Source organism: Colossoma macropomum, unplaced genomic scaffold (assembly GCF_904425465.1).
Source record: "Colossoma macropomum unplaced genomic scaffold, Colossoma_macropomum, whole genome shotgun sequence".
Lineage (NCBI taxonomy): Eukaryota > Metazoa > Chordata > Actinopteri > Characiformes > Serrasalmidae > Colossoma > Colossoma macropomum.
The window spans coordinates 25,073,976-25,096,393 of NW_023494804.1; the positions used below are offsets into that span (position 1 = coordinate 25,073,976).

The 22,418-nt window shown below is 38.8% G+C and overlaps 1 protein-coding gene across 7 annotated transcripts in view; it reads right to left on the reverse strand.

The window, feature by feature from the left end:
* pam (peptidylglycine alpha-amidating monooxygenase) overlaps positions 1 to 22,418 on the reverse strand; it is an 87,229-nt gene that overhangs the window by 28,497 nt on the left and 36,314 nt on the right. For all 7 annotated transcript variants that reach the window (XM_036595116.1, XM_036595119.1, XM_036595113.1 and 4 more), the window contains 6 exons: positions 21,439 to 21,506; positions 20,607 to 20,687; positions 20,390 to 20,466; positions 14,098 to 14,201; positions 11,678 to 11,871; positions 8,722 to 8,784 (listed from right to left, as the gene is read on the reverse strand). In XM_036595116.1, the coding sequence (XP_036451009.1) occupies positions 8,722 to 8,784; positions 11,678 to 11,871; positions 14,098 to 14,201; positions 20,390 to 20,466; positions 20,607 to 20,687; positions 21,439 to 21,506 (587 nt within the window). The remainder of the gene's footprint in view (positions 1 to 8,721; positions 8,785 to 11,677; positions 11,872 to 14,097; positions 14,202 to 20,389; positions 20,467 to 20,606; positions 20,688 to 21,438; positions 21,507 to 22,418) is intronic.

Sequence of the window (22,418 nt, forward strand, 5' to 3'; positions counted from 1 at the left end):
AGAGCTTCCATTCATTTGACAAAGCAAGACTTGCTTTGTTTTTCACAGAAATCTGCAGGGATACTATAAAAAAAAACCCCAAAAAGTTCAGTCTTAAAAATTGGTTGCATTTTCTGCTTCTCATGATCCAAATAATTGTAAACACATTCAGTGACGTTGAGACTTTGGGTGGCCAGTCTATTGTTCTGAGAACACCAGCAGCATCTTTATATGACTTGCAAATTTTCCTGCTTTTGTCTATTTTCTTTTCTCAGTGAGGGCTTCTTGGTAGCTACACATCCTTTCAGACCCACAGTGTTGTCTTCTCACAGCAGAAGGATGGACGGCAGTGGGTTTGTTCAGATCTAAAGCCAAAGTGGGAATTAATTTCTATAAATAGTGCTGTACTGTATCCAACTGATAAACAGAGAAGCCTGTATTTTGAGTTTATATCACTAGTTTGTAGAATCATACCATGTTCTGGAAACTGAAGAACTGCAGCAAACACCAGCCTTGGTTCAAACAATTCAATGTGCTGATGCATATAGCTAGCTAAAGGCCACCCAGCCTGAGACATTTACACAACACATGCAAGAAAAATCCTGCTGAGTTTGTCATGATAAAATTTCAGGGTTTAATACAGTAGTAGGAGCTTCACTTGGAACAGACTGCAAGGAGTTGCATAAGACTTACTAATATATTACACTGTATAGCTGAATGCATATTCTTCCTCCTACAGTCCCAGTTGGCTGTGGACTTTCATGTGGACTACAGCCGGGCTTTTAATACTGCATGATGCAAGTTATATGAGATATTCAGTAATCTTGTTCTGTGAAAGGGTAATGAGGAGCAAGGAGCTTATGGCGGTCAGATCTATTTTAATCTTTAGAGTTTGTGACAGCATCATAGCTTAGTGTTTTTGATTCATCACCAAGAGCTGCTGGCTGAGTGCATGCACAGTGTTTTATTTACCCACAATGCTACAAGCAAGAGGCTGACTTACACCAATCTTGTGAATGAGAGTTCATGAGCCCACACTGGAAAAAACAGTGTGTCAGATTTACTTGATTTCAATATGTAATGAATACATGAATAAAATATATGAAATCAATGCATAAATTCAAAGCACTTTTTTCATTGCAATTTGTCCAGGCTCAAGACACTTTATGAGGCCTTATCCTACATTTTTATCCTTATTTACACGCACACACACACACACACACACACACACATATATATATATATATATATATATAACATTTTATATCAAACCTCTCTTTATTCCTTAGAACTAAACAGGCTGTTTTTGCTATACTGGCCTTTAAGTCTGGTATATGTAAATGATCTGTGCTCTGATTGGCTGTCCTGTATTGTATCTCACTTAAAAAAACAGTCCAGGCTGCAACAGTCCTTAAAACTTTAATGTGAATGGTCGGAGCTAAACTGCTGTAGGCTGAATACGCGCATATATGTGTTCTTTTATTTTTGTGGAAAAAATCACAAAAAAAATGGATTCAAAACAGGTTTTTTGCATCTTAGTTTTGCATCTTATGCCTCGACTGTATGGACTGGGGTGCGAATGTTACAGGCTGCAACTTTACTAATGTTTATATGCTACATCAAACTCTTATTTCAAAAAACAAAATTTCATGATTTTGCATGATACGGATTTTTAACTGTCTGCTGGCATTTGACGTTAATAGAGGCAGCTATCTAGAGTGAACAGTATGACTTTGTTCTTTGAGTGAAGATTGAGGGCTCTTTTGTCTACTGACTAATAAAAACTGAAGATAACTCCTTAAACTACAGGCATATTATTCAGTTCTTAATCTTAATGCTTCATCCTTACTACTACAATACTACTACATTACTAAAAACTACTTAGTAAGTACTCTGAAAGTAGTATGTAAATTATGTAGTTATGTGAGTCAAGTGTGGGCCCACAGACAAACCCTTAGAGTACAGGGAGGCTGAATGAGATGCAGCCCTTTTAAAAATCTCTTTTGATCTAAGCTTGGACAATAGATTCAAATCTAAGCTGTCAGCATGCACTACTTTAATTGAAGAGTGTAACTGAAGGATGTTCAAGTACTGTCTTCAGTCTCTTCAGTGATATTCACATGCAGACTCTTCAAAGGACATGTAAAGTGTGTCACAGTAGGGAGTCTCAGTCGGGGGGGGCACCCAGTGGAAACAAAGAAACTAAAGCATCTTTTCTAAAGGACTGCATTTTGGACCAATGAGGTCGCCAAGCTCGCTGGCTGTCATTCTAAGGTTCTGAGGAACCATGGCAACAGAGGGATTCTGTTTGTCATGGATGGAAAATACATAAAATGAGAAAGAGCTGCTTAGCTACGCTTGACCAACAAAGTCCTTGCTTACATCTCGCAGTGCCATCACCTCTTAAGAGGCAGTCTTGATTTCTGGAGCATTCACAAACATTAACTGGTGTAACAGTCTCCTATTACAATAATTTTATTTTGAGAAATATATAGTACTGCACAGTCAGAGAACACACTTCATTTATTTTATTTCCAGTCAAAATGGCCAATGAGTACACATTCATTTGAGGCAATATTTCTGAAGAGATTTAGATAATCCCTTAGCATAATAAGTATAAAAAAAGGGTTCCAAAAACTGGAATTAAAAAACAAAAAAGATTAAAAGGTATAGCGAAATTGTCCTAATAACGTGCAAGACCTGGTGGACCACCAAAACGGTCGCAATCAGAAAAACAATACTTCAAGCTTTCATCTTTGAGAGAGGGGAGAAAATCAAGCTCCACTCTTGCTTCAGATCCGAAAACTCCACAGGAGTTTCTGTCCATCCTTCCACTGTGAGAACACAGCTCAATGCTATGGGTCTTTAAGGATGTGTAGCTGTCAAGCAGCCCTTACTGAGAAAAGTAAAGACAAAAAAGAAGAAAATTGTCAAATCAAACAAAGAAGCTGCTGGTGTTTTCAGAACAATGGACTGACCACTCCAGACACCAGACCTTAACATCACTGAATGTGTTTGGGATCACTTGGATCACGAGTAGCAGAAGAAGCAACTTCTTAGACTAAACTTTGGAGGTGTGGAAAAATATTCCTGCAGATTTCTTTGAAAAACTAAAAGCAAGCCTACAGAAAGGAATGGAAGCTGTAATAAAGGCAAAGTGGACACACTAAATAGTAAAAAAAGTTATATTATATGTAGTTGTTGAAGCTTCTGTGTTATTTTCCGTTACATATGTTTTCTGCATTTTTCCTGATGCTGAACGATAAACTTGTCCTTAATGGTAATTTTGACTGGAAATTAAATAAATAGACTATGACTTTTGCACAGCAATGTATAAATCAACCAAGTAATTTTTTAAAGAAAAATATATTTTTGAATAATTAACTGAACAGTATTACATTATATCCACAACATTACGTGCACTATGATGCTACATATTAAGTAATAAACTATAACAACGACATTTAAACCAACAATTCAGTCCTAGCATGTCTAAACATTGCACTATACCATCAAAACCATGATCCTCTGTATCAACAGGGAACAAAGTAGATTAAGCCTGGCTGACTTATGGATTTGCCAAGGCTGAATGGCTTAGTGTGTTTGCTTACAGTACTGCCTGTTTAAACAATGTGATGGGACTGCAAGAAAGCTTCCCTTTCCGCTCAGAAAAGGAGCAGAAAGGGACAAAAGAACACTCAACATTGTATAACAAAATTCATTAAAAAAACTGAGCCATGCACAAAAAACTCTGTGTGGGCTAGGACAGTTCTGCAGACCGAGAAACTGAAAGTCCTTTAGTGGAGTATGACTCAGATGGTGACTGAGTGGGCAAAAACGTGTCCTGAGGACAAAGAGTGTGGCTGGACAACACTGTGGGGTGTTAACAAAATGGCAACAGCAACTCAATCTTCAATCTTGGTCACAATATTCCCAGAGAGAATCAAGACGGCACAAACTCCATCTATTCCAAACACACTGCAGCAGCACAGTCTAGCAGGTCAACAGTCTCAGAGGAGTGCAGTACACACTCAGACTGACCATACACATACAGATATTCCTGAAAATGTAGTGTTTTTCTCTGTAAGTCAGCCTCTCATCCACAGAAGACAGCGTTTTATGTTACTGAACATGAAGTGTTCAGACAAAAAGGTAAACATTTTCCATGTTTCCTAATGGAGAGGTAAAATCTGTTTTGCTATGCTGAGCAAGCTTCAGCACAGCACATCTGACCTGACCGATGACAGGATTATTTTGATGTGGTCAGTATATCAGGTTTGATTAAATTTTTAGAACGGCGGTTAAAGTTATGCAGCAAATTACAAACACCACAAATTTCGCAACCGCAGCCCTCTCTTTGAAATACAGCTTTTAAACGGCCTTTAAAGATTACTTTAATTTTTACAAACAACCAAAGATTACTTACAATAAATTCCTTACTCATCAAAGATTATGTGTAAGTAACGCAGCAAATTATTAACGCTACTGATTTTTTTTTATGTCGTTAGCGTATTTTCCTAGTCTGACATTTCACACCATCCACAGCCCCAGGCTGGAGCTGCTTGCACGCTGTATGCTGCTATGATAGAATCCACTGAAGTCACTGAAATACAATTATTAAATAGCTTTTCAAGAGATACCTTCAGCCCTTTCAGCAGATGCCTCAGGACAGTTCTTGCAGGAGACCCGTGAAAAAAAATCAACAAGCAGCAAACTAACAAAGGCAACAGCCAAGTGGAAAGCTCCAGCTCCCCTCGAGAACCTCCACTGTAAGAAGAATCTATGAGCTGTATGAACGAGAGCGAGATGCTTTTTTACTGCATACTGCACACCCAGACCAATCTGTGGATGTTTTGTCAATTTAAGATATTCAGGTAATCCAGAAAAAGTTAATTATTTTTGGTCTCAACATTTAATATGCAATATTTTTGCGATACTACTGTAATACTACCATTTTGTCCATATTGTGCAGCCCTACTAGAAACTCTTTCAACAGTCCTATTCACCATCATTTTGCCTGTCCTTGTGTACCAGTGTATGTTATGAAGTCGTAAAGCCTGCGCAGGCCCGTGCCTGTGCTGCTAGGAAATGGAGCGTTCCACTGAAAAAAAAAAAAACACGCAACGCAAATGGAGGCTGGATCTCGGGAGGACTGCCGGTGCAATCTGGTCGCTTAAATACCCCACAGCCTGGCGCCGGGCCACCGATCCGCACTCCGTTCCAGCTCACTTCATAACTGTATCTGCCAGCATGTTCCCTTTCCTCAGTGGGCCGACACATGCTCCTTTAGTGATAACAACTCCACTCATGAGTCAGCCGGTGCCAGTTTACGACACGGCATTTGCCACAGATCAGCTGAAAAGAGAGGGGAGTCAGGATGCTCCTCTAATCCCTACGTGTAATGGATTTAAAATTGAGGATACTATTAAATCACGCTTAGGGGCACTAATACACAGTATCATTTGGATTAAAAATCACGGCTGTTAAGCGCATCACAATTCAGTTTTAAAAGCAATTAAAGAATACAGGTCCATTCATGAGGAGTTTTTTCAGTTAGATTCATATATGCACCTCCAGCGTCTTGTGCAAATATTATTATTATTATTATTATTATTAATAATGTTTTTTCAGCTGCTGTGGCACCTAAATTCCCCTTGGGGATCAATAAAGTATTGATCAATAAATTATTTTTTCAATTTTTTCAATACATTTGAAAGTGCCAGTAAAAACAAGTTATTCATTCTTGAAGAGATATTTCAGGTATATTAAGGGATTAGATAAAATAATCTATTCAATGCATACGAAATGTAAAAGTCAAATGAAAAGAAGTGAGCTGGAGTTTCCATAACTGGAATTAATAGTTACAGAGATAACTGGACTCCTACAGTTGTGCAAGACCTGGTAGATCACCAAAACCATCACCATCAGATAAACAGCACTTAAAGCTTTCATCTTTGAGAGAGAGGAGAAAATCAAGCTCCACTCTTGCTTCAGATCTTAAATAATCCACAGGCGTTTCTGTCCATCCACTGTGTGAAGACAACTAAGGGCTATGGGTCTCAAAGATGTGTAGCTGTCAAGAAGCTCTTACTGAGAAAAGGAGACAGACAAAGATGAAAATTTGCAAATCAAACAGAGAAGCGTTTTCAGAAGAATGTACTGACCCTCTTAAATTCTCAACATCATTGAATGTGTTTGGGATTATGTGGATCATGAGTAGCAGAAAATGAAACCAACTTCTATGACTGAACTTTGGAGGTGTGGAAAATGTCCCCGCAGATTTTCTTGAAAAGCTAAAAGCAAGTCTCCTAAAAGATAAAGCATGTAAACAAATGATATTATAAAACAGATAGTACTGGTCCTAAAATTTTATTGGCTGAGCAGCGTTTGAAGCTGTTGTAAAATACACAATATGCGCACACCTGTAACCGCCTCACAACAGCTAAACTGTGTATTACTGCGCCACATTAACAAAAAAATCCCTGTGCTATATGGAATAATCTTTGATTCTAATGGCACATGAGCCACTAAGTGTACTTATGAAGTAAAGACCCATTTGTTGTTTAAACTGAGGGGCTGACAGATTATTTCCTTAACTAGAACTAGGCTAGCCAGCTAGCTAACAGGCTAAAAGATAGCTAACAGCATGAACAACTCCATCATCAATATGACAGGCTTGAATTGAAGTACTTACTATATGATTCACTTGAATGGATTACACACTTCAAATGTCTGTGTTTCAGTGAGAAGTTGTGTCAGCTCCAGGCTCAATCCCAAACACCTTATATACTCCCTAAGTAGTGTGCTAGCTATGAAATTCTAGCTTCTACAACCAAATAGTGCAACCAGATAGTGTAAAGATGTGGCTGAATCCCAAATGACTTTTTATGATTATCTAACTATTTTGTTGCTATATTATGCATTGCTGGGGTGCAGTAGCCAGCAGTTAAATTCCTACGTAGTACACTATGTAGGGAGCAGGGAGCCATTTGAAATTCAGCCCCGGCATGAGAAGAGGCGCGCTACTGGATTTGGCCTATATAAGCTTGCTGTGATAATTTGGTGACCAAAAAGTACTTATAAAGCGAATGTTTTGGATTAAACAGTGCCACGTTATCATACGTTCACTGTTATGCAACAAAAAGTTAAAAAGTTTATGAAATGACCGCAGTATACAGCGATGGTCAACCGAATGTTCTTCTCCTCATTCAGCGGTCCATGGCCGTTTGGCAAAGATACCAAACTCTAAAGGAATTACATTTGGCAGAATTCTTTATTATACTTTATACTTTACTATTAATAATGACAAATTATTTTCTGAAAAAAATGTGTATTTTATCATATTTTATGCTGGCCACTGTTTTATAAAAGCACGTTTTATCACAGGGAGGGGAGTTTCAGGCATTCCGCTTCACGCTGTGCCTCAGAACACCCTTCATCGTGATAAAATCACAGTAACGCACAACCTCTCATGGCTTATTTCTTTATTATACTAAGTTGTTGCATGTTCTGTTTTTGAAAAACGTAGTTTAAGGACGTTTTGCCTATAAATTAAATAAATTGTCTGATATTTCTTTCTATCCGTTTCTAATCTATCACATTATTATTATTGTTATTATTATTATTATTATTATTATTATTATTATGACGCAAGCATCTGTCAATGCTGCAACAATCCCATTGACTTTCATATATTCAGTTTCTGGCTGATATGACAGCGCCGTCCTTGGGTTCTGCCGCATTAGAAACAAGCAGCAGAAACTCTTCTCTGTTATGCTGATTAGTGCGATGGTGATGGCGCTGTGTTCTCTGCCTGCTGTGAGCTCTCAGCAGGTGTGCGAGGATTAAAGGCCCATGTCCCGAAACCATCTCTAATAAAGCGCTGCACAATGCAGACGCCAGCCGCACAACATCAAAGCACACTGCCCCAATCTGCATTCGCTTCCACTCTTATCTCCAGTTCATCTGGGAGGCAGAGGGAGACAGAGATAGCGAGATGAGAGATGAGGGAGAGAGAGGGGAAGTGAGGAAGAAGACTGCAAGCAAGGGAGCGAGAAAGAAGACAGAGAGAGGTGAGAAAAAGAAAGAGAGACCAAAAGAGGCATGTTTCGCCCTTTCCTCGTCCGTCGCTTCACCTCGCTCAGTGAAAGGTTACCGATGCTGCAAGTACATCTAACCCAACACCACCATTAGGCTTACAGTGGCTTAACGATCAACGTGACACAAATGTGTCACAATTCACCTCGGAGACTAACAAATATAAATCAAAAGGGCTCCTTAGGGAGGGGTTCTTCATGCACAAGGCAGGCTAAGAATGGTTACCACAGCAACGCTGCTTCAAACGTCAACCTTGGACCTTCAGACGTGATATCTCCAGTCACTTAAACTCTGTTTACACCGTCACACTCGGCATATGGGAAGAAAGAGAAAACCTGAGTAACCAGAAGGCAATAAAGAGCCATATGAAAGCTAAATAACCTCTAATAGGCTTGTGCATGACTTGTGTTCATTTAATTGTGTTGTGATCCTAACTCTTTTCACTACAGTCTATGTTTTGAAATGCTGAGCTGAAACCATATCAAAAAAGCATCTCAAAAAATAAACTATCAAGTGTCAGTGCTGTTTTTTAAATACAGGATATAATGATGTGCGCCAGTGCAGTCTGCCTCAATCAGCCAGTGAGAAACAGGCTCAGCTCCTCGTTAGCTCAGTAATTTGCCGTCACTCTGAAAGACGACTTACCCTGATCCAGAACCTCCTCCTCCTCCCTCTTCGGCTGCTGGAGCACTGAGTCATCCTCGCCGTCTTTGAAAAATAAACGAACAGAGAAACAATCAAAGGACTGCGAAAAGAGCCTTGCTTCACACCTAATGAAATCAGAGCAGGAATGATTAATAAATGGCCACTGAGTAAAAAACAAAATCTGATATTCGGTGCTTGACGTTTAACAAGAGTTGAATCATAGGTGCTTCTAAATGTTGCATTTCACGAGTACTTCATTAAATCCAGAGGAACAAAAACAGGGAGAATGAAAAATCTACATGGGTCTGATTTTTTGCTTCCCTGTAGCGGTGTAAAAATGCAGTAATACATTGTAATGTACTGATCTGGAGGTGGCAATTCAAAAAGGCATCAATTTTGCAATGTTAGAATCGATTACAATTGATTATATTGGCATTCAGTAAAGTATGCGTTTTTTTTTTACCACTATACAATTTTCAAATGTAAAAATTCCCCAAAAAGTTGTCTATATACCATTACTGCTCAAATAGTTCGTTCAGTCCTATTCATAGTCAGTTCATTTTTTAGAATAATTCTAAAATGAATCAAATGTGATCTAAACCAAACGGTGGTGAAATTTAAGATTTATTGATGCAATGAATTAGGGGTGCGGGAAAAATATTTTTTTATAAATATTTAATTTATAACGTAATGTTGACGGAACGCAAAGGGCGGAACTTGGAAGTGGGTAAGTGCAGCGCCCAGACACTCCGGGACGCGCACATAACAAACACAACTGGATGAGCGAGATATTCCGACCGGCTCCCTCTGCATTAAAGCCAGGTTAGATCAGGAGTCACAACCCAAATGATAAGAAGAGACATTTTGTCCTTTCAACAAAAATCAAACCACCTTGGGAGCCACAACATTTAATGTCCAGTATGTCTCAGTATGTGATAATGTCCTACTTTAGGCTAAAAAATATAAACGAAAACGCAGACTTACTTTGCTCTGCTTTAAGCTTTAGCCGCTTTTCTTCCATCTCCGCCAGAAAACTTTTCCTCAAAAGTTGAATAGTTTCTTGTAAAATGTCTCTCAGCGTTTGACTGTTTCACGAGGCTGAAGTCGCGTCTCACTCGCCAGCTTCTTGCTGAACTTTCCCATTCCACCTTAAATTCTGACTGAGGTGCCGAATGTAAATGCAGCACCATTTAAGGTGGAACGGGAAAATTAGAAAGAGAAGCGACTTAATCTTCGCAACATTTTAGTGTTCGACAGTCTCTCGTTGCAGATTTAACTTACCAGGAAACCAACTGTGCTGCTTATAAAAGCGAATAAGTCCATTCATCTCCAAATGTTCGTCTGTCTTTCTCTTTTCCTTTTTCGTTCGCTACTAGCCAGGCGAAACCTCATTGCTATGTGACCTGCAGTCTGCACACGAGTTCTCAGTCATTGCGAAACAGGGCTTTTTAGCTAGCTGCAGACGTATGCTTGCATTGTGGAATGGTTACTAAACCAAAGTTGTGCCTTCAAACCATTCTGTAAGCAATGTCTCCTCTTACAATCTTTTTTTTTTTTTTAATTTTTACCCAATTTTTCTCTCCCCAATTTAGTCGTTTCCAATTCCACCCGCTAGTTAGGACTCCCCCAATCACACAATACAACCAATGCTAGGAGGGTGAAGGCTAGCACAGGCCTCCTCCAAGACCTGTGAAACCAGACACCACAATGACGCAATGTCATTGGACAGCTGAACACACTCGGAGGGAAGCACCAACCGCCAGATTTGTTACGTCAGCTAACAGACGCCTGCGCTGACTAGCATCGCATTGAGTGATGGGGGAGAAGGGGGGCCATCCTACCCACCCAGAGAGAGTGAGGCCAATTGTGCTCTCTTGGACTCCCGACTATGGCTGTAGCATCACCAGGGATTGAACTCGCAATCTCCTGATGATGGGGCCAACACTTAGACGGTTGCGCCACTCAGGAGCCTCTTATAATCTTTTTGGAAAGACAGTAGTTCACCCTAGTACACCTGCTGTCACATATTCCTCTGGCTCAGACTCACTCAGGAACTCGATTTCCCTGGGAGACCACCTGACTGAGACCTCCGCAATCCACCAATCATCGTTCACTGTCACCTGAGTACTGATCTGTCTTAACAGTCTACCTTGTCATGTGATTAGACTCAGTTAGTTCATAAGCCCTGGTTTTAGATTAGTACTTTGCGTGGTATTGTTTCTCCCTGTGGTGCTACTGAGGGTTTTCATCTGTGAGTTTGCCTTCTTGTGTATTTTGACCATGTTTTTGGACTTTTGGACTTTGCCTTTTCGTTTGTACTTTGTTTGCCAGATCTCTTCTTTGTTATGTTTGTCCTTTTTTGTATTGCGCTCTTTCTGGATTTGACCTTTGCCTGTTTCCTGACTATGAGTATTGATAACAATCTAACAAGTAAAGCCTCATTTTTACCTGCAAGCATCTGTCTGGTTCTGTCCCGTTACCCTGCATAATTACATAAGATCAATAAAACTGAATGATAAATACTAAAAACGGAAGGCGATACACATTTATTTGCATAACCTGTACACCTGTACCTTACTGTAACAGTACCAGTATTCAAACTGCCATTGCGTACATCATTCGTACATCAAGTGTGACTATCACAGATATCACAGAAAGACATAGAACCCACCAGCTAAGAGTACAGCATGATTCAGAAATTTTGAGAAGTATTATCCCAAACATACGTCATAATTCTGCTCAATCAATTGTAACTTTTTTATTGTTATGACTTTTGTTTACATCTTTTGGTTCAGTGTCAAATATGTGGGGATGAACACAAAGTGAATGAGAATAAAATGTATCTTTTTCTGCTTTGGTCCAGACCAACTGAACCAAACTATAAATGTAAATGCAGCCCAAGTTATAGCATCATGGCAGGAAGTCTTCAAAAAAAGTAAGCTGATTAAGAGTGTACCTTTATGAGCTGAGCCATGCATCATAGACATCATGTGGTCTGGGCTGACGGGGATCGGGACGTTAGCTTCGTTCGGGATGTTTCTGAACAGGCTGCTGCTGCCGTGGTCCATGCAGTCCATGTAAGGCACGGAATGCTTGTTGTCCATGTAGTACATGATGTAGAAATTACACATCTCATCGTTGGAGGTGCCACTAAGAGAGTTAAGAGCGAATGGCCATCACATACCCATTTCAGTTGGATTGAGCAGAAAAAGTTACAGACATTTTCTGTGTGAATGGGCGGGGCTAAACTAAATGCAATGGTTTTTGTGACATCACAAAAACAATGAATTCAAAAAGTATGTATGGACCATATGAGTAAACGATATTTTCTAAAAATGTAAAATGTTTATATAGTACATCAAACACTTTTATTTCTAAAAAGAGAAGAAATTTAGTTTTCCATGATATAGGCTTTTTAACTGAACTGAGCTTGGGAAAAGCCAATGGATTTTGCATTGACTTTTCTGACCTGCTCGTTTGATCGAATAGGAAGGATCGTCACTGCTTTCTTCCATTTCCTTATAGCCATTTAAATAAATCACATCTTTGCCAGGAGATGAAGGGAAGTGTTTTTCTCCGTGCACTGGGACAGCCGCTTCCTCAGAGATGCGTCAATGCTCTCTCTGCCATCACCACTGTGCACTCCCCTAATCACCATGGCAACAAGAATGACGAGGCAGACACATGTAACACACACACACCCACTTGAAAAAGAGAATGATGAAAAATGCAGGTTCCCCTTGAGACAACAGAGCAACAGAGCTTTCCTGCTCGCTGCACAATTCTTTAGACACCTCAGAGTGCACACGGAAAGACAGACAGACAGTAACCAGGGAGGAGCTGTGACAGACTGCCACGCTGGTCAGACTGACAGCTGTACTGATGACCGGTTGTCATACACTCCGCTGAATCCAACAGCACACAGAGCCCAAGAGAGTCACACTCACAACTCAGAGCAAACCACGGGTGGACGATATGGCAGAAATGTACACAGAAATAAGTGAGGCATCACTTTTACCTAATTTAAATACTTAATTTCCACATGAAAATCAAACAATACCAGTCAAAAGTTTAGATTCACTGTTTTCAACCACACATACACACATCATCTAGACCACTTATCCTTCTGGGTCGCGGTGGGGTGCTGGAGCCTATCCCAGCTGTCATCACTGTCAGGATACACCCTGGACAGGTCTGTTTTCAACCATGTAAAACCAATTTTGTTGCAGATACATCTATAAAATAATTAAAATATTATGCTAAATAACTTGTAGGAAGCTGCAAAAGAAATTTCTGAAGCTGAACAGAGCTGTAAATGACTCAATAACAATTGAGAAAGCCGTAAAATTAAAATTAAAATCCAGATCAAAAAGCTATTTACAGTTATTTCATGACAAGAAATTTAAATAGATCATTACAGTTTACCATTTAATATAGTTTACTACTTTTCACTATTTGTTGTTCCCAAAAACTTTTAAGTTGTGAATAAACCAATGGTTTACGTTTTGGAGTCTACTTCACAACATTTTCATCCACACTGTTTAAGTTACGACTGAATAACAACTATTAATGACAGTCATTACAAACTTTTGAATGATAGTGTATTACATGAACACTATTTTTGTCAAAAGAACGAAAAGAAAGACAGAACTGTGCTGATATAATACTTTTTATTCACATGAAAATTATAGAGTATGAAGGTTATTCAATGTATCGCTTTATTTAGTATAATATTGCAATACCTATCAATGTACTCACTATAAAATCATAATATTTTATTTTTCTGAGGATTACAAACAATTCGGGATATGTACAATGCACAGTATTTTTTATATTACTTCAGGATAATAATAAAATAGACTGAAAAACAAAATATAAATAAGATGATGGTATAAATGGCTTGCATCTAATCAAACTTGTTGTTAACAATTGTTGTTTACAAGTGTGTCTCTGCAAATTACCCTAAATCCTTAAAAGGTTTTAATGAAGCCTTCACTTTGCATTCAATTCAGTGTTGTAGAAATACTGACTAAATCAGGAAAACCTATTTTGACCTTATCATAATGACAAAATATCATCATATCGTCCATCCTTAGAGCAAACCACCACCGCAATGCCCACACCACACACAGCCACCACTCTCCAAACAATAAACCTACTCACATTCTCATTTACACTACAGGGAGAGCCGGTAAAACAAAAGCTGTTAAAACACTTCTACCAGGCAGAGTGGGCCGTGCATTAATCCATCTTAGATTTGACATTACAATTATGCTTTTAAATGTGGTGCTATTATATTAAATAATGAAGCAGCAGAACTCCTAGGACTGGAAAAAAGAGAGAACACATAAATTACCGGCTAGGACTTAAACTCACCCGATTCGTGTTTTAGTGGTCCTTCCCTCTCCTGTGAAAACACAGCGGGCAGCTAGCGTGTCTCCGTATTTCACTTCAATGTCATTGCTGGCCGGATAAAAGGCCTAGGACAAACACACACAGCTCCTGATCACCCTCACAAAAATTTAGAGAGCTCAAATGCATAACAGTCAAACCAGGACTGCAGCACAGGCCACACTCATTCCATTCTCACCGTCCATCTCAGCCCAGTTTGACTATTTTCAAAAAGACAACATTATGCATTCATAACAACACAGATATGACAGAACAGATAAACAACTGAAATACTAAGAGCTGAAATCTAATGCAAAATCACAAACCTAATTCAATAACAGATGCATGATGAAATACAAAGATAAGCCTTTCTTAAATTAAACTAGAAAAACAAATCATCTGTGAAGGTAAAGGCAATTTCATGGTTGAGGTAAGATTAATTCAGAGACCTGGTGAATGAATCCAGAGCTCTTTTCGTACTGCTGGAGTCAGAGCACCTTAAAAAAATGTTTTAGATGGCGAACCAAAACCACAGAAAGTTCTGGAACAAAAGAAAATAAACACCAGCATGCAGTATACTGCTATAAATAATCTCTGCATCCTGTTCAGAAACTCAGGTGGGAGTGTTGCTTGACATGACATACAAGATATTTCACCTTCAAAGGAGAAAACAAACCTGCTTCACTCTTCTAGAATGAGGTATATAATCATTTAAGCCAAAAACTGTCTACCATCTTTAAACCAGCTTGGACACAACAGTCATACATGTGCAGGTTTCCCCAGGTGGTGTCTTTTTCAAGACACTTAGAGAAGTGGGTGAAATAAGGTGCCCTGCTGTTGTACTTCTTCACTCCACACTTTTTATACATTATTTAACCTATGAAAGGATTATTTTAAACTATTATTGCTTTGCTATACTATTTAAATGTAATTGCATTATAACATATTTGATCACATGCTTACTTATTTCACAAATTAGGTTTAAATCTGATTTACATTCTTTATTGACAAGTTCGAGTCTACGTTTCTGACTTTTATTTGTTTGTTTTGATGTCAACCAATGACAAGTGACATGGCAAAAATGTAAGAGATGGTTCTCCTCTTCTAATTATAATCACAAACATTGTATTTAGAATAAAGTTTAGAATAAACATTTTTGGCAAAACTCTCTGCTTGTTTCAATGAGCCATGAGAGAGGAATCTTTTACCAGCAGTGATAATGACTTCTACCACCATGGGTTGAAATAAAGGCTACAAAGTCTCTGGAATGCCATTTCAGAGTGCTTAGAAAAACAGTTTTTATGAAGAGAACTAAAGAAAAGCAAGAAGTAATTAACAGAAACCAAAACCAGAAAGAGTTGTGAGTAGCTCCACTCCTAGTGGTACAATATTTGTATTATTAAAGACTGCTCAAGAAGTGTGACAATTGAGAGCTGACAGTCATAGCTGTCAGTAAAACACTGTATAACTAAAACTACTGGAGAATAACAGCAAATAAAAAACAAATACACTGTATGCTCAAAAGTATGCAGACACTGGCCATCACACCTATATGAGCTTGCTGGACATCCCTTTCCAAAACCAGGTATTAATATAAAGACTGGCCCCCTCTTTGCAGCTATAACAGCCTGCAATCTTCAGGGAGGGCTTTCCACAATATTTTGGAGTGTATCTGTGAGAATTTGCACACATTCTGTCAAAAGAGCATTTGTGAGGTTAGACACTGATGTTGGATGAGAAGTCCTAGGTCTCAACTGACGTTCCAATTCATCTCAAAAAGTGATCAGTGGACTTGACGTCTTGGCTCTCTACAGGCCACTGGAGTTCCTCCGCACCAAATTTGTCAAAGCATGTCTTTATGGACATTGCTTTTTGCACAGGGGCTCAGCCATGCTTGAAGAGGAAAAGGACTTTCCCAAAATGTTGCCAAAATGATGAAACTGTAGTGAGTAATGCAATTTTTAAAGCTTACGCCCTTTTTTTTACATTCCATCACACAGTGGTGAAATCCTCTCCATCAGCTCCATGTGAATCAGCAGTCTGTGTAGTAACAACTCTAAAAAATGAGAGGTACAGTAAATTAACTGTATTTGGGGTCACTCTTTGAGTGTCCATTCCTAGTGCTGTTCTCAGTGAAGCATGGCCAGGACTGCAAAAGCTGTGACATTAAACAAAAACCTTTTGACTCTACCGAACATACAAATGTACTTATAAAGCACTGGAATGCATTATAATACAATTACAGGATTATACTGTATGAGGTTGGTTTCAGTAGGGTCCCTGTGCTGGGCAGAGAGCATGGATGCTGCGTGCAGTGGAGAGCCACTGTAAGAATGCCTACTGGCTCCGGGGCACAGAAAAAACGCTATTTTAATCCCAGCCTTTTGTCTCCACTTCACTCACCCTCGGTCTCTTCTCCTCTGATTTGATTATCAAATGTAATGGAAGGGAACAGAGGAGCACATGCATGAGCGGGAATGAATTTCAAACATGATATCGCAAAAAGAGTCGATTACATTAAAACCTTAAAGCCTGTTTGTGGAAGCCTTTAGTGGATTAATCTGTAACTATGCCTGGGGTGAAGAAAGTTCCTGATTCCACCACAAAGTCAGCACTGAATGGATTTATATCCTACAAAACTGAAAATATATTTAGACATTTTTGGCAGGCCTACCGTGACCTTAATGTAAGCTGGGACCAAAAGAAAGCAGAACTATCAATAATTCAAAAAAAGCTTTTAATAGGAACTATGGTTGTCACGACTGGGGATGTACTTTCTGACTCTGATATCTGAGTATCTTAACGAGCTATTAAATCATATTCTGTTCAATGGAGGGAATAAAAAATAGGCTTTTTGCCTGACAATAACCAAACACTTAATCTGGTTCACTGGAGCTAGAAGGCTAGATGAGGTATACATTTGCAATCATGTCTCAAACTTCTTGAATAAGCCATATTTTGTTCCACAATAGTTTGCTTTGACATTCATTATACGAAAATAACCAAGGGCAATCTTTGGGTCACTGTGGTTGAATAACAGAGCTAAAGAGTTAACTGCTAATGAGCTACTGCTAACAGTAGAGCTAACAGATGATTTATCATCTTCAAAGTTTTTTATCCTCAGTGGATGAGAAGCTAATGTTATTTTCGCGAGGCAACATTGAGAACAGAGAAATATCTTGTAAATGTTTTCAATACCAGCTTGGGTTGTTAGCCTAGTTGCATATCTCCACCTTCACAATCACATCATTAATAAAGCATCCTTAGAAAAGCGCTCATGTTAAGGCTCATGTTTCATTATAGTATACACACATACACACACACACACACACACACACACACACACACACACACACACACACACATCATCTAAACCGCTGATCCTTCTGGGTCGCGGTGGGGTGCTAGAGCCTATCCCAGCTTTCATTGGGCGGAAGGCAGCACCCTGGACAGGTCGCCTGTCCATCGCAGGGCAGACATTATAGCAAAATATAATTAAAAAAAAACTTGCTTACTTTTGAATACGAGCAAAATTGTCATGGTTTTCAGCCCAGCACAACTAGGAACTGCTGAATCTGCAGGGCACATGACTGTTATCTCGCTCAAATTAAAGGTGGCCAAAGCAGTGAACAGTACATCACAAGTACATGTTTACTAATAAAATTGCACCAGTTTATGCCTTGTAGAATTGTGCTGTGAAACCAACTGTAATAAACTCTGATCATGTACATGTACAGATTATAACTGCCTGTGCCAAAGTAAACAAATACAGCACTGTGGTGTGCTTTCCTTCATCCAACATAACTGCTCAGCCACATAAGATCCCACACTTTGCCACAGTCAAGGTCATGATGAAGGAAAAACTGCAGAGGCTTATTGCATGCATGCACTTCCTGCATCGTCTTATGCATCAGTGAGCTGCAGCACAATATAAAAGTGTGAGCGATGCAGGACAAAAGGGCCTCTTTGTGTTTCTAATCTGTCTAATGTTCTTATGTGCTTAGGGCCCGGCTCAGCCGTTGCTTCCTGCCGAGGCTGAGCTGCAGCTCTGCATGAGAGGAAGTGTTGCTGTCACAGCACGGCCTGCACGTGACATTTAATCCTGACCTTTCACTTAGAGAGACATGCCATCTGCCATAGACTGAGCCAACTGCTGGAACTGCCTCAATAAGCCAGATCACTCAAAGTCCACTTAAAATATTCTTAACAAGGGGATGGTGTTAAAATGTGGCTAAAATTAACTGTCAGAAATGGTGTTAAAGAACAAAACACTTCTTGTGTTATCACTATTTTATTTGTGTTAAAATGTGAGACACATTAGTCTAAATGCAGCATTTATATTGCAGCAAAGCAAAATGCTCACCTTGCCAAATGTTGGCCACTTTGTGACCACGTCCCAAAAATGCAAACAAGTTTAGCTGTCCAGGTAGAGTTCCAGGCTAGTTCTGTGCACTGATAAAATGCAGGTGAGAAAATGTTTAGGCTACATTGAGAGCGCCAGTAAAAGTGGCCTAAATACGATTTATTGCCCAAATCCGATTTTGTTGTTTGGTTATTCACATGATCTTTTTTAATGTGGGCTATGTCAGTGTGAACAGATCACCCTTCTGAACTGACCGCATACACATCTTCACATGAACACTCTCAATTTCAATGAGACTGAACTTTAGCATGTACAAACTGATACTTTAACCTGAAGGACAGACAGCAGTTGCCAAAATGACCACAGAGTTTACAGACAAAACTCTGAACTTCTGTGCTTGTTTTACCTGTCATGAAGAAGAATGCTAGGAAATAGGCACAAACTCAGCGCCAAAACAGAGAAAGAGATTTGATCTAGGCGAGGTTCATTTGGGCCTTTTGTTTCTTTATTCTTGTGAAAAAATATCCTTGAAGACTTTAAACATCTGGTAATTCGATCCTTCTCATTAGAAAGCGCTGTGCTTATTTGTTTACACCGCCTGTGTTTGTATCTCTCATCCACCAAAGCAAAAGATGTAAAGCGTAACCGTAGGCAAGACACTACCATAAAGGGTCTGTTCATGCATGCACAAAATTATGATGAAAATTAAGTTGGACTGAGATAAAACACTGCATGACTCTTCAGACAAAGCTCACATTGCTGTGTATCAAACTTGTATCACATTTCAGTACCACATATAAAAGTGTGTCAGATTCTATGTGTTATTTTCTGTTCACATAGTCACATAATGGACAAATCTATGTCACATATGAAGAAAAAGATGGGATTTGGGCCTTCTTTACCTGCAGTGTGAGCCTAGTCTAATATTCCTTTCAAAAATGTGATTTAATATATAAATCTCCCGCTACTTTCTCTACCATCTTTCATCAACACTTATTTCAGTGTGTAGTTTGAATGTGGATATGACCCACGACACATCACACTATGGAACATTTTCACATCTGATTGGTTGCCGGCCAGCAAAACTCACTGCTTATTTGCATAAAAATGAGAAAAGTGGCACTGCCACTCCCACAAATTCATGTGCACAACTATAATCTGTCTCCATAGAAATTAATGAGAGCAATGTAAATGCTGCATAAGTGCTGGACCTATTAAGGTAGATCACTGGTGATACCATAGCCATCCATGGCCAGGGTTCTAAAATAAGCATTACTGCCCTGGCTGTCTCTGGGTGGAAAGGATGGTCCTCCCTCTCCCCCCATCTCTCAACAAGATGCGACGCAATGTGAGCATGCATTAACTGAAATCACAGGATTTGCACTGTTCTCCTCTAAGCGTGTTGAGCAGTTCAATGTTGTTGTGTTTCCAGAAGTTTGAAAAGATGTGATGGCTCTTTACATGTCTCAGAGGAAGCACATGCTAGCCTTCACCCTCCCAGCTTGGTATCACTGAGAGGCCAATTCCTACTCACCAGACATAGCTTGAGAGTGATAATTGGCCACCACTAAGCAGAGGGGAAAACTAGGTAAAGCTTTAAAAAAAAACACATCTAAAGTTCCCCTTTTGCAATATATTATTAAAATAAATGATAGTATATTGAAACTAATTGAACCACAAGTTCATCATTTTACTTTTGAGTTTGTTATGGAGCATTTAGTACATAGCATATATCTGACTCAGAAAACAGTGATTTAAATGAAAACGTAACAAAAAAAGTAAAAAAAAGTTAAAATTAACTCTAAATATGTTGTCTTTAGCTGTACCATGTGATGTTCTTTTTGGAGAGTGTAAGGTGATGTAACCTGTCACACAAACAGTGGAGAACGATGGTGTATGTTTTTAAAGGAGTACCTGTGGTAACTGCGGGGATTGACGCCCAATCAATGTCCACTGTCCATTTCGAATTCTGTAACCGCTAACGACTTTGCCTGGAGCCCACACATAAAACATTTATTATTTTTGGGACATTAAATGAATTCTGTTCAGTATATTAGCATGGAATTAAAGGCAAAAAATATTTTTTTAAATTAAATTAAAATATTCTGTCCCTGTAAATGAAGCAACTCACCAAGGCGATGAGTGTGGGTCCTGAAGGCAAAAGGGTGCATCGGATACGACTCGTAAGTGCAAGCAATGTCTGCATTGGTAACTGTGAAGAAACAAGCAGCAACATGTTGTAGTAAGTACTGCATCAAGTACTATTTCAATTTCTGTGGCACAAAGAATTTACACATATTCAACAGTATAAAGGGGCCTTTACTGAAAAAAATTAAAAGTATGGTCAACTTTTATATCAACTTTTTATATCTTCTGTTCTGTATAGCTTTTTTTTAATTTTCTCAACTTTAGTCAAATGTTGTCCTTTTTAAGGAACAAAAAATTGAGCTTATGCAAAAAAACACTTTTTATAAACTGAAATTGATTAAATATTTGGTGGCTTTCTACTGAGTTCTCCTACCCCTCCCATATAAGGTATAAGGAGGCAACCACATTCACTGTTCACTTATACTGCATTTTATACATTTAACTTTGATTAAGTGATTCAACGGTAAGTTAAGACAACTTTTGACTAAACTTGAGTTTTGACTAAAGTTGAGAATGTTTTAAAAAGCAATGCAGAAGGTGAAATTCTGAATTGACCTTACTTTTAATTTCTTTGTGTAGTCTCAAAAGAAACCACTCTTTAACCTGTTTTATCGATCTCTGCATAGATACAGGCCAAAGGATAGTGAGCGCTCTAAGAACGAACTGTTTGCAATCACTAAGCTGCAGACCCGCAGGCTGTGATGACCAAACAAAATGCTCTTCTCTGAAGTAGCCAGTAGATGAGATTATGGATTTGTCGTCCAGTTTGTTCCTCTAAGCAATACAGGGTGTTAGATTGGGCAGCAGCTCCTTACCTGTATTTCCTGGAGGGATGACTGTATCCACAGACATCATCAGATACATGCCAGCAATATAGGGCTGTCTGCACGGGAAAATGTAAAATGACATCAGATCCTCACCCTAGTGACATCACATTCATTTCACTAAACATTTGAGCATCAAAGAGCTAAAATCTTAAAATAGATCTGTTCTATGCATTCATGGGTTATCAAGGATTCCCATACTTCAGCTTGCGAGACTGTAATGATTTCTCAGTCAGAGCTATTTGTACACAGATTTGTTCAGCTCTGCTAATTCTTCTCCGTCCCACAGGTTTTTGAAACCCTTATTACAGAATGCATGGCTGAACTGACAGTCGGGTAGATACACAAGGGGTATGTTTCTGATAATTATTCTGGAATTTAAATGATTCTTTAACCCAATGATGCCAAAGTACAATAAGCAGATATTTCTGCCTATTAATCTACTCTTCTCCTTTAATAAAGTGACTGTTTACATGTTGAACAAGCAAACATATGAACAGGAATACACTTCACATTTGCATTTTATTGTTACTCTGATGAAACAAATCAATAACAAGCCTTTTAGATCCCAATGTTTTGAATAAAATGTGTCCCAAAGTCTAAACATAAGGTTAAAGTGTGTAACCTTAAGAAATGTCACTATCGAAACACGTTTTCTGTGATTAAGTAAACCTTTTTGACTTTTATTGAAAAATAATATGATTCAATGTGTGTACAACTGTTCAAGGGTTCAGTTATGCTCAAAATGAGCTAAAATGGTCACTTCTGCCAGTTTGGTAGAACAATCCAAATACATTGTATTTACAATAGACAAACAACCAAAAAGCAGTCAGGTGTTGAAAAAGAGAAAATTTTAAACTTTACATTAATAAGATCATTGCTGTCATAATAGCTATCAAGGTGATTACAGTTGCTGAATTCTGACCATCTCTGAACTGATGCAGTTAGCATCGTTTCTGGCCAAACAGCCT